Here is a 13,144-nt window from a genome sequence, read left to right on the forward strand (position 1 = left end):
TTTTATCAAGGATCCTTCTCGCCCCCCCCCCCTCCCCATGACGCCCCCTCTTGCCTGCAGCCCCCTGGCGAAGCCTCTCCAGGGCGCAGGGGGGCTGCGTGGCCGTGGGAGGGGGGCACCTGCAAACGGCCCTGAGCATTTCAAGGGGGAAGAAGCCCTCGGGGGGAGAAGCAGGAAACCTGGTTCCTGCTGCTTGTGTGTCCGCTGCCCTCGTTATCTTCGAGTCTGCCCAGGAGAACTGCCTGGGATCAGGCAGGGCAGCCCTCGACCCTCGGGCACGGGTCCCCCCCCTCTCTCTTCCTTCGCTCTCGTCCTCCAGAGCCTTCAGGATCTGGGGTTGCAGCTTTAACAACGGGGGATGCAAAGGGAGCGGAAACTTCTCGGAAAGGGGCCGAGGGGAAAGAAGTGCCTGCCCAATGTGTTGTCGTTTATATACATTTTATTGGAAAAAAAAAATTTTGTACATCAAAATATTTTGGCAAACTGTAAAAAGTATACATAAGTGCAAATATATTCTCCTTTTAAAGCAATAGTGTGTGAGTATACACGAGATTTATTTAAAATATTTCTTTAAAAATATTGTGGTAGAAAAACAACTTTTGTAAAAATAAAAAAACATAACGTTGTCTTGCTGCAATACTGGAAAAAAATGAACTTTTCTTAAAGTCTATACACGAAAGGGCTAAACAATACTGTTTTATAATATCGATCGGTCGGTGCTGGAGTCCATAAAAAGTGTCTTCGGTGGGGCTCGGGGAGAGAAAAATAAAAAAGGAAAACGGGGGGGGGTGTCCTCGCAGGTGCTGAGCTGGGAGACTGTTTTTTCCTATTCAAAGAGACTTTCTCGTACAAAAATATTTCAGCTCGTTCACTTTCCCAAAGCTCGGCTCTTTAGGAGACGACGGAAAGGCGTTTTACCACCGGAGTGCTCAGGGACACTCAGTCTCACCTAGCGAGGCGCGATTTTGGGGAGTGCTTCGGAGTTACACCGGCTGTACGTGTTGTGTCCTTCAAGGAGTGGAGGGGCCCGAAAACTGCTTCCTTAGGTAATTTTTGCTAAGTGACTCGTGTACTATCAATGCTATCAGAGTGCACATTATATTTCGTCTGCGTGGGTCCGTCTATACCTCGGCTCTGCTCGATGCCACCTGATTGTCTCTGTTGGGGTTCTGCCTTCACATCACGCAGGGCTTGATGTCCTGGCAGACGCTTTGATGGTGGTGGTGGTGGTAGTAAGAGCCGCTAGCCGAAGGGTGAAAAGAAGAAATGCCGTTAAAATTGAGGACAAAATCCTTCCTGTCGCACACCGGGGAGGGGTGATGCTGGTAGCGAGGCAATCCCACTGCAAGAGAAGAAGAGAAGAGCTGCTCAGAAACCAGGTAGCTCACCCGCACGGAGGAGAGGCTTCCTCCTGCCCCTGCTCAGTGTGCGAGCTCCCCTTCCCGAGGAAGCCTGTCCCCTGTCCCGCTCGTAGGGCACGCGACAAGCCGCAGAGCCACGCGTGAACGCGTCGCGGGCGCACACGTGGCTCGGGGCATCCCTGCGTGCGGCAACAAGGGCACAGCCGGGCATCTGTCCCCCCTGAGTGTCCCTCGGTCATGTCCGGGGTCAGGTGAGACTGGGGATGTGAACAGAGGATGCGACTCGCGTGGTTTTCTGAGTGCGCCGGGGACATGGCAAGCGGATCCTGACCCTCGCTGCCTTCCCCTCCCTCTCTCCCAAATCCTACTCTTGCGGGGATGGGCGGGGGGGGGGGGGGGGGGGGGGGGTTCGGATGGGACGGGAGGTGTTTGCTTTTGACTGGGGGGCTGTAGGTTGAATTGCGACCACTCATTTGTGGTCATTCGTTTGTGTGCTGATGGTGTGTTTGTTTTTTTTTGGGGGGGGATGTGCGAGCTGTGCCCCTGTAGGCGCGTGTGCTCTCGTGAGCCTCAGATACAGGGCAAGGACACCCCACGCCTCGTCAACAGCAGCGAGCGAAGTACATCCGCGGCCCCGACATGTAAATGACCTTTCAAATTCCGATTTTCATTTCCCACAGCCTAAGGAAACCCTTTCGGGGGACGGAGCGCAAGGGGCCCCGTGGGAGATCGCCCTCCAGCCCGCGCCGCGCGGGGATCTTTAGCCTGGCAGGGATCCTACAGGATCCAGTGGGGAGGGGGAGATCGCCTGAGCAAGGCCCGCAGGACGGAGTCAGAGAGGGATTTGCTTTGCTTTGGCGTGGGGATGCCAGGCTCGGCTGATGGGACCCTGTCAAACCTGACCGAGGGTCAAAAAAAAAAAAAAAAAAAAAAAAAGAAAAATGAAAAAGGAAAGAAAGAAGCACGGAAAGAAAGAGAAAGGATAGGGGAAAAAAAGAGGGAGACGTGGATGGTTTTCCCCAGCGTCACGGAACCGGCACCTTTCGCGATTTGTGAAGCGAGCCCCGGCGGCGGCGCGCACAGCCCGGCTCCTCCAGCACTGTCCCCTCCTTCACCCCGCAGAGCTCACTTTATAAAAGTGATTATTTCGCTGGATTTCCTCGGCTTTCTAATAACCCTGCTGGTATGCTCACCATAAACCAGGGCACTTTATTACAATCCTGATTCAATCATTTAGCAGGATTTAACAGTGTGCGAAAAAAATCCGTACCACCCCCACCTCCCCAGTTTCAAAATCCTTTTAGCAGAACCGAGCCTCCTGTTTCCAATTTTTTTCCTCTCTTATTCTTGGGTCTGATGCAAATTCAAGGTTTTAAGTCCTCCCCATCGCTGTCATGAGTAGGGGGCTATTGACCGATCCACAGCGATTGCCACCGAATTTGCTTTTGCATTTAATTAAAAGAAAGGGAACAGCGGAATTCACTTGCTGCTGCATTTGTGGGGAGAGGAGGAGAAAGATTATTGCTGGGAATAATTACGAATGAAACAGCTCGGATCGTTTTTCCCTATTTCCTTTCATTCTACTGAAACGTTTGCGCCACAGAGATTTTGCGGATCACACACGAACGAGGAGTGGATCCGCACAAATAATAATAATAATAAAAAAATTATTTTATTTTATTTTCTTATCTAATGAAGGAATGGGGATGGCTTGCTCCCAATTGCTCCCAAAGCCCAGGGCCCGGATCCCTACTTCAGAGCTGAGGCTGTGCAAAATAGCCGGAGAAACGCCGTTTCACAAAGCGGAGGCACTAAATCTGAGCTGCTGGTAGCGGACGCTCGTCGGCGGCATTAAAAAAGCGTCCATCGGTCTGTCTGTACATCCGTCCTCCAACAGAAAGGAGCCGCATTTAAACCGCCCCAGCCTCGGAAACCGTGGTGGGAGGCTTCGGGGGAACCAGAACCCTACTCTTCTCTATTTCTTTCTCTCTCTCTCTGCTTTTTGTTTTCAGAAGCTACTCCTGGGCTGCCCCGCAATGAACGTTTCTCTTCTAGAAATCGCCTTTGGCACCTCGGGTGCGTGGCAGGAGGAGGGGGCAGACGCCACGCAACCCCTCTCCCTCCCCACGCGTGTCCCCGCGGGGCAGCCGGGCCACCGCCAGAAGTAAAACAAACAAAGAAAAACAAAACAAAACAAAAAAATCCGAAAGAAAAGCAAACAAACAAACAGATAAAAACCCAATCCAAGCAACAACAGCGACAGCAACAAAGCCAAGCCGAAGTGGCTAGCGGTGAAGGGAGGCATATCGGCGGGGCATGCCCTGGTGAACCCCTCCCGGCCACCAAGCCCCGTGGAAGCAGCGACTGCATCTCCGAAAAACGGATTTAAAGCGCAGCAGCAGAGCCCCATGGGCACGGAGCAGCCCTGCGGAAGACGCGCAGCCAGCCGGGTAAGGCACAGCGACCCGCTCCTCTCCCCTGCAGCCACTGCAGGGCCGTTTAGTGTTTTGTCACCTTTATTTTTTTATGATGATGATTATTATTGCTGTTATTTAGAGGGAAGGCGGCTCGCTGCTGTGCCGGCCATCCCCTCTGCACCCCCCGGCTGCCCGCTGCGGGGCTCCCCGCACGCACACCCCGCGGGGAGGCCGGGGCAGGGTGCGGGGCTCGGAGGGGGACCGGGGAGTGATTGACAGGAGCCCAAGGCGGGGGCAGGAGGGGACCCAGCGCTGAGGGTCGCCTGTATTTGTTACTTGTTGAAATTCCCATAAAATTGAACAAGACCTCGCTCTCATAGGGGTTAAGTCAGGCTAAAATCCTCTTCGGTGTGGTCCAGCCCAGACTGTCTTTGTTTGCTTAACCTCCGGGACCCACGTTTAAAAGGGCTATTTGGAAAATTTCCCCGTAAGAGCCCAACATCTTTTACCCATTTTTGTGCTAGGATTTTTTTTCTGAACAGACATTGTCTGTAATCACCGGCCGGGCAGGGAGGGGGTGAGAAAGAGAGCAGAATAAACCGTTTTTCCCTCCTCTTGCAGAAATGCATCGGATCTCTGCTCTAATCTCCTTCGCATTTCTCAAGATTAACGGCGCTTTTTTTTTTTTTTTTTTTTTTTTTCTTTTTTTCTTTTTTTCCCGCAGCCCGCAGGGCTTTGGGGATAATATTTAACGCCTTTTCCGATGCCTCCCCTTACGAGTCCCTGCGGACCGCGGTTTACCGAGGCGTCCTACGGGGGGACACGGACGGACAGACGGACGGACGAGCTAAAGCCGGGATGGAGCTATGCCCTACGCCCCCAGCCATCCCTCCCCGTCCCGAAACAGACCGGCTCCGACCCCCCTGCCACCCTGCCAGACCGTGCCCTCTCTTTCCCCCCTGCCCCGCCGCAGCCGGGGGGGGTCCCGCCGAAACCCCCGCTGCCGGCGGAGATCCGCGGCGGGGGGGCCGGGTCCGGGGCCTCCCCGCAGCCCCCCCTACCTGAGAGGTCGTCGCGGGGGCTCTGGTGCAGGTAGCCCTGCTCCAGGGAGTAGGAGGGCACGCTGGAGTGGATGCCCGAGGAGGCGGCGTTGGCGGCGGGGAGGCCCTGCTGCTTGAGGTAGGGCGAGGCCCCCGAGGCTGTCCAGTGAGCCGAAGGGCTCGTGTAGGGCGAGTGGCACTCGATGGCGCTCGCCATGGCCGGCGAGGAGGGCACGGGGCTGCTGCTGCTGTCGGGGCCGTAGTCCCCGTTGGCAGTCACCGGGCAGCTGGCCATGTAGGTCGAGCCGGGGTTGGGCGACATGTGCGGGACGTGGTGGCCGCCGCTGAGTCCCTCGTAGCCGCTGGCCATGGCGTTGGGCATCATGTCGAGGTTGTAGCCGTTGGAGTGGCAGGCGAGGGAGGCGGGGGGCGCCTGGAAGTCGAAGCCCTGCGGGAGGATGGAGGCGCCGAAGCCCAGCCCGTTCATCATGCGGTACATGGGCTTGAGCGCCTGGCACTTCCTCCTGAAGCCGCGGGGCCGCCGTCGGAAGGAGCCCTCCTCGAACATGAACTCGCTGGCCGGGTCGATGGTCCAGTAGTGGCCCTTGCCCGGGCGGCCCAGCCCCTTGGGCAGCTTGATGAAGCACTCGTTGAGCGAGAGGTTGTGGCGCACCGAGTTCTTCCAGCCCTGGTAGGAGCCGCGGAAGAAGGGGAAGCGGGCCTGCAGGAACTGGTAGATCTCGCTGAGGGTCAGCCGCTTGGAGGGCGAGCTCTGGATGGCCATGACGATCAGGGCGATGTAGGAGTAGGGGGGCTTCTCCGGCCGCCGCAGCCCCGAGCTGGCCTTCTTGCTCTTGGAGGTCGCCGCCGCCGCCGAGGAGGAGGAGGATGAGGAGGAGGTGGAGGTGGAGGAAGAGGAGGTGGAGGTCTCCAGGGCGGAGGAGGGCGGCCGGCTCATCTGGAGAGCTCCGGGAGCCGGGCTGCAGGAGCGGAGAGGGACGGGGGGCTCCAGCCGCTGCTGGCCGCTGGCGGTGGTCATCTGGCGGAGGGAGGGGAATGGGGCCGGCTGGGGTGAGGCGGGGAGGGAAGGGGGGGAGCCGGGCGGGGTGGGTACCGGGGCGGGGGGTGCCCCGCGGAGGAGGAGGAGGAGGGGGGGTTTGGGGAGCGCGGGGGGGCTCCGGGAACCGCTGTCCTCCGGGCACGTCCTCAGCGCGGCGGCGGAGCCCTGCGCATCCCTCCCGGCCGGCCCCTTGCGCCACGGCTCCTCTGCTTTCCGCCGGGGCGGGATGGACCGGCACGGCCCCGGCACGGCCCCGGCACGGCCCTGGCCCGGCCCCGGCCCGGCCCCGGCCCGGCCCCCGCCCTCCCTCCCCGCGCCGCCCGCCGAGGCTCCGCTCAGCGCCGCTCCGCTTCCTCCTCTGCCCCCGACCTGGGCACCGTCCCGCCGCCTAAACCGGCACGAGGAGGAAGAGCAGGAGTCCCCCCGCCCGCCCCGGCCCCTTCCGCACCCTCAGCCCTTCACAGACACTTTTTTTCTGCCTTAGAGGCTCGGCCACCTATTGGGTTCTTCAATCTCGCTCGCTTTTTTTTTTTTTTTTTTTAATATTTATTATTATGATTTTATTTCTTTCCCTGCAGACCCCCCTGAATCCGGCTGAGAAATCAGCCGGGCGGCAGAGATAGAGGGGGAGCGAGCCGGAGCGAGAGACCACCCCCTTTCCAGCTGGCCTGTGGCCACTCTTCATCTGGGCAGGAGGCGCTGCTGCTGCTGCTGCTGCCTCCTCTCCTCAAGCCTACCAGACCTCCGTTTTTTTTTTTCCTTTTTTTTTTTTTTTTTTTTTTTTTCTTTAGGATGGGGACAGCTTCTCTGTACCCCTTGCCACCCCCACCCCTCCTCATATAAAACGAAATGAGGAGCAGCCAGGGGTCCTGTCGGAGCACCAAGGATGCGCCCTCCTTCCCTCCCTCCCTCCTTCCTCTCCTCGGAGATTTTCTCGCGGTGCAACCTCAAATGTTGGGGGGGGGGGGGTCACCCCTGCTGGGAGCCTCCGTTGACCGGAGGAAACGGGGCAGGGAGGAGAGGGGCCGTCGGAGGCGCAGGGCTGCTCCCGGTTGCCTTGGGAGACTCCAGCATCAAGCTGGAGACGGGAGGATGACGGCGGCGGGCAGGGATGCTGCAGCAAAGGCACGGCGGTGGGAAGGACCTGGGCAGAGAGGGACGCCGTGCCTGCAGCCTTCTCTGTGTGTGTGTGTCCGTGTGTCCGTCTGTCTCCAGTGCAGCTCCGTGCTGGGAGCTCGCTGGTGGGTACGGGCAGGGAGGGGGTGGGGCTGGTCCCAGACAGTGACCTGCAGTTGAGTGGAAGCAGGCTTTTTCCATCAAACTCTGCCTGGATACCACACACAGAGCCCAAGTGTCAGTTTACTGCCCTGAGCCCGGCTCCTTTTCCCTAAGCTCCCCAGTAATTAGACAAAGAAAACCTAAATTAACTGAACAGGCGTCGACAGCTTCCTCCAGATCACCACCGCTACGTACATGGGAATGTGTCCGAAAAGGACTTGATTGTACCTGAGAATCAGCTAACAAAAACACTGCGAAGTCCGGCAAGGTTTTCTACACATTTTTAATAGGAAAAAAAAAAAAAGACTTCTCTGTCAATAGATCGTGCTCACCTTTCCTGGGGCATCGGTTTAAATTGTTCCCGTTGTAAATTAAGAACAAAACCCCCCACAAAAACACATATCTTTTATTTTTCTCGGAGGGGCGGGGAGGAGGCCGACGTGCGACTCCCGATATCGTTGCAACGATCGATGGGGAATATTTTAAGAAAATCCGTGCTTTTGTGCGTAAACATCCTTCCCTGCTGTAGGTCGGCGGGCGAGCGTCCTTTGTCGCCTTCCGCGGCCGGCCGGCCGGCTTCAAATCACGGCTGTCCCACTGGCGGGTGGCATCCCCGAGCCACTCGCGGGTGACATCCCCAGGCCACTGCGGCCAGCGTCGGGAGGCTGAAGGCATTAAAAGCAAGCCGGTGCGGGGGGGAAGAGGGCAGAAGATGGCTCTGACCTGGCCACCTCTCAGACAACTCGCCTTGCTCCGTGCTATAGCGGCGGGTTGGCAAGGGGCATTTAATTCCCAGGAAGATGTCACGGTTTAGGGGGATGTCGGTGTTTTGCCACGGGGCAAACCAGGGCGGACAATGTATCAAAACCCGAGGGAAGAGAGCCGCTGGCTGCGGTCATCTCCACGCAGCCCTGATAAGGGAGTCAGGGCTCACACGCTGGGTCAGCTCCCTCCTACCTGCTAGAAACGTCCTCTTCTCCGCAGACGACTGTTTTAAACACAGCATTAAGAAGTCTCCAAGACATGGTACTGAGGCTTTAAAAGATGGTTTGAAGTGCCTCTGATTAAACAGAAGTGCATTTGCTGTTTGGTGGAGATGTTTATTTTGGTTGGTGTATCCATTTCTGAGCTGATCCCAGCTTTGGAGCACAACTGGTTTGTTTTACCAGAGTATACGGAAATTAAACTTTTTGGCAGATTTGGTTACTCAGATGTTGTTCTATAATCATCGTTTTTATTCTAGGAAATCTCTTCATTATTGCGGTTTCAGTTTCATGTTCATAACACTGTCCCCTCTGCTTCGTGGGCTAAATGAAATAACGTAGACTAAACCGGTTAAGAAAATGGGAGAAAAATATGAAAGATAAATGTTTACGGTTATCTTGGAGTCCTCGTTGTTTTTTATTTTATTTTATTTTATTTTTTCTTCTTCTGCCCCCCCCCCCCCCCCCCCCAATTTTATTTTATTTTTTAACTGTGTGCTTGAGGCTCTTTCCCCTGCTCTGAGGTCCTGCAGATGAGAAGCGTTTTTCCAATTAAACCCGAGACTGAAACTTAAACAAATCCCCGCAGTATTGTAAAAGTGCCTTTCCTTAAGCCCCGGAGGATTTTCCCCCGACTGTCAGTTTCAGGGTGCCTGGGTTTAGCTCTCGATCCACGGCGGCTGACGGCGAAGCGCTGCCGCATTGGGGGACATGCGGGCGTTTTTACCGAGCGGGAGGAGCCCACCGCCCGCAGCCGAGCTCCGGGAACCCGGAACCGGTCCCGGAGGCACCGGGAGCCCTCCCGGGACAGGACCGGCCCCGAGGCGGCGGGAGGACGCCGGGCGGCGGGGACAAGAGAGGCCGGGATGGGAAGGGGCTGGCAGCGGTCCTGCCCCGTCCTTTGTGTTGCTCCCGGGACCTCTTGACTTCTTGGGACCTCTGGCAGTAGCCGTGCGATCCCAGTGTTTGTTTGGAGAGATTTTTTTTTTTTTCCCCTGTTTTTCTCCACCCCCCTCCCCTTCTTTGCGTACGCAAAGAGGAGCAGGCGTAACTCTTTTTATAGATGGCTCCCCGCAGGCTGCCGTCGGCACCCTTTTTCCCAGCTCCCGCTGAAGAGCTGGGGTCTCTCTCCTTTCCGGAGGCTGAAGGAAAAGGGAGAGGGTCTCGGCATCCCGTTTTGAGGGCTGAGGCACCCCGGGTTGGGGACCACCTCCCAGCTCCAGGGCAGGCAAGGACCTTCAGAGCAAAGTGTGGGGGCCTACCTCTCCTTGCGAGGGAAAATATAAATATATACATACATACATATATATAAATATAAAAGAGCAAATTAACCACAAAATCAGCCTAGCCCCAGTAGCATCAGCCCAAGTGCTCAGTGCCCCGAGCAGGCACTGCTCTCGCAGCACTTTGCAGGGGTTACCTGGGGGATCACCACCTAATTTGGGCTGGCTTCCCATTAAGATACCTTAGGATTTTTTTTTAGCAGTGCCTGGGTATGAGGGGAGCTAAGAACAGGTCGGGACACCTCCATGAAGGTAGTGGTCGTGAATTAGTAGGGCACCTTTCTCTTTCCTCCCCGGTCCGGGGAGGCTTTGCTCAGAGCCTGAGGAAGGAGAGAAAGACCAGGAGAGAAATAAGGTTTGGGCGAGAAGCCAGGCGAAGAGTAGCATCTATTCGCCTTTGGGGAAGGGTTTTTTCAGTGGGAAAGCGGCCTCAGCAGGTGGGAGAAGTGGTCCTCAGTGCACAGGAGCCCTGCAAACCCCCCGGGTAGCCGCCCCTCGGGCTGCAGGCGCCCTCGTTACTTTCCCGAGGTCCCAGCCTTGCTGGGGACATCCTAGCTCCCCCCCCAGGCACGGCTCCGAGGGACAGAGGAGGCAGCTAGCAGGGGTGTTGCAAGAGAGAGCTCCGCTCCGCTGCCCCGCAAGAACAGCGTCTGGTTTGCAAGTGTCACCCCCGAGTACTTCCACCAAGTGTTTGTGTGGGTAGGCTTGGCTTTTCCTATGCCAGATGAGAACGGTAAAGCTTTTATCCCCTCCCAGCTCTGCACAGCTCCCACTGAACTTCCCGGAGCATCAAAATAAACCCCCTACAGTGGTCAGGATATAGGTCACCTCTTTAAAAGGAAACACAACCCTTCCAAAAATATAAAACATCTTTGACGTGGAAAAAGAAGAAAAAAAAAAGGCAAAACAAAACTCTTTTGTCTCCGAGCATCCTCTGCGGGTGTAAATAAAACGTGACGGGCGCGGGGTAAAATAAGAAGCGGAAAGTTTGGAGACCAGCGCAGGTATCTGCGTTCCTGCAGGCTGTAGGGCAAGCTGTAGGATCCCGCTCCGCATACCCCACTGACAGCCGCGAGTAAGGGCAAAACAGGGTTTGGCCCGAGATCTGAAAGCGCGGTACCTTTTTTATTTTTATTTTTTTATTTTATTTTTTATTTTTTTTTGCCTGGCTTCTCACCCGCCCGGGTTTACATTCCGATCAAATGAGATTTCTGACTTTACACATTGTCAATAATTTTCATGCGTGCTCCGACCTTAATTACTTTCCATACCATTTGGAGCAAACCGTTTGGCCGCGGCGAGCGAGCCAGCGGTGCCCCCTGCCATCCCCCCTCATATCCCCCCCTCCCCCCGCTCTGTCGCGGACCCCAGCCCCAAAAACGTCCCCATCCCGTCCGTATCTCCCCATCCCGCAGGAACCCGGGGGAGCCGCCGTGCCAGAGCGGGGGGGGGGACGACGACGACGACGACACACGGACTGGCTGGGAAAAAGGATCCAGCATCGGAGGGTGCTCGACTATAAATTTCGGGGAAGGCCCTAATCAGGAGCAGGTTTCCCTGCTCGCTCCCGCTCTTCGCCTTCCCTCCACCCCAGCCCCCCTCTTTCGTGAGAGGTTTTCATTAATTTCTAAGTAAAGCCCGTAAAACATAACGACCCACTCAAAGGTAGGGCCGGGTTACCGAGTGCCGGATTATGACATGATTTACGAACAGAGGTTGGAAAAAAGTAATAATCCGAGCTCGCACCTAAGGACCGAGCCTGCCAAACGCAGGCACGGACTCTGCGGCCACCTCCTCACTCATTAGGGACACTTCGAGGTGGCGGGAGCAGGAAACCCTAAAGCCCCTTCTACATCTTCTTCTCTTTTTTTTTTTTTTTTTTTTTTTTTTTTGGTGTGTGCTTTTACGGGCTCTATGTGTCCCCTTCTCCCCCCGCACACACCTCTTTACACCGGTGCCTCCAAAGCCTTGGGTCTGCTAGGGTCCCCCACCGGATCAAAGGGGAAGGGGGGCGATGGTGCCTCCGGGGTCCCCACCGCACACACTCCCAGCGCCCTTTCTCTCTCTCCCTCCTCCATCCGGGAGGCTTTTATTGATGAGCTGCCTCCGAGCCCCCGCACGAAATGTCCCTGAAGGGTTTAGACAATTCATCAGCCATCACTTTCGGTATCTGCTTCCTCCCTTTCAAATACAATCCTCGCACACCACGCTAGGAGGGGAGGGGAGCATACTTGGGACCAGAACAGCTACATAATCAACGTCAAAATGATACCACTGACCTTTCGGAAACACGGAATCCGGGCCAAAAAACCCTCCGAATGATTAACTTTTTTTTTTTATTATTTTTTTTTTTATATATATATATTATTATTATTATTTTTAAACTTCCACTGACAGAGTATATACACAACGTTATTGCTTGTTTTCCCAAACTCATTAGGACATTGAGGAATCGTAGATCCATCTCTTCCTCTACAGCAGAGGGGGGAAACACCAAAAAAAAAAAAAGACCAACAAGAAAAGGACACAAATCCAAATCCATCCGTATATATATATATATATGTAGAGGGAGAGGTTTCTTAACGAAGCCCCTCGCAGGCTGCCCCCTCGGTGGGGGTGGCTCTGGGAACCGCAGTGCCCCCGGCGGCAGGGGGGGACCGGGGCCGCCGGGACCCCCTCCCCGCGGCGGGCAGCCCCCCGTGCCGCCGGCCCGGCCTCTCCGCTGGGTGGCGCTGGGCTCCTGGAAATGGGGGCTCCGGCACGGCCCCACCTGCCGGGACAGCACGGCCCTGGCACCCCCGCAGCGACCCCCGTCCCCCCCCCGGGCTCTCGGTTTCGCCCCCGGCGCTCACCTTGCTGCCACCGGCCGGGAGCTGCTCCCCTGTAAACCCTCTCGGGTTGCTTTTTTTCTCTTGGAAAGGAAGAAGGACGCCTCCCTCCCCGACCTCGATGATTTTCAAGGCCCCCTTGTTTGTCTCTCGTGTCATCCCTGCTGATAAGGCCAGCCATGTCTGCTTCTTGCCACGGAAATAAATCCCCCGGCAGTCAGGGGCCAGGCAGGGATTGAGCATCCCTAAGCAAAAACTCTCGCCTGGGATTTGTCCCAGCTTCTGCTTCCAAAGACCTGTGTGATGCCTTTGGAACACGAGGTTGACACCATACTTAGGTTATGAGTTCGTATTTATTAAATACTTGGAGGAGAGCTTTTATTTTTGGAAGGGGAGAGGAAGGCTGAGAGTTGTTCCAAGATCCAGGCTGCGTGGCCCTAAATAACCCCGCTGTTCTCGGGCTGGGGGCTGAAGAGAAGCGCCTGGATTTATCCTTCCCCCAAGGGGAACCGTCTGGAGGCCAAAAATGCAGCGCGGACATCCCCTTAAGGGATACTCTGACCCACGGAGCCCCCTGGTGCCGGCAGCCTCGGAGCCCCCCGGAGCCTCCCCGGGGCAGCCTCTTGAGGGGCACCGGGGAAGAGCCAAAGAAGCGACTGCCATGGGCACGAAGGCGTTTCGCTCCTCCTCTCCTGCAGAAACAGCCCGCCGATACGGCTGTGTTACAGATGCAAAGGACGGAATCTCTTCGAGCACTAGATACGGTTTTATCCTTTTCACTTCCTTGTTTTCAATAGCCAGAAAAACAAAAATGCAAATAGCAGAAGAAAATGGTTTAGAGAAAGAGCTTTTCCTTTTCCTTTTCCTTTTCCTTTTCCTTTTCCTTTTCCTTTT

At 56.0% G+C, this 13,144-nt stretch overlaps 1 protein-coding gene across 1 annotated transcript; it reads right to left on the reverse strand.

Moving 5' to 3' along the window:
- Positions 1-431: 431 nt before the first annotated feature.
- FOXF2 (forkhead box F2) lies at positions 432-7,502 on the reverse strand. The gene is made up of 3 exons (XM_035316318.1): positions 7,489-7,502; positions 4,840-6,266; positions 432-1,342 (listed from the first exon to the last, which is right to left on the reverse strand). The coding sequence occupies exons 1-3, from the start codon at positions 7,500-7,502 to the stop codon at positions 1,176-1,178; spliced, it is 1,608 nt and encodes a 535-aa protein (XP_035172209.1). The 3' UTR covers positions 432-1,175.
- Between the last annotated feature and the right edge of the window lie 5,642 nt (positions 7,503-13,144).

This window comes from Oxyura jamaicensis, chromosome 2 (genome assembly GCF_011077185.1).
Source record: "Oxyura jamaicensis isolate SHBP4307 breed ruddy duck chromosome 2, BPBGC_Ojam_1.0, whole genome shotgun sequence".
Lineage (NCBI taxonomy): Eukaryota > Metazoa > Chordata > Aves > Anseriformes > Anatidae > Oxyura > Oxyura jamaicensis.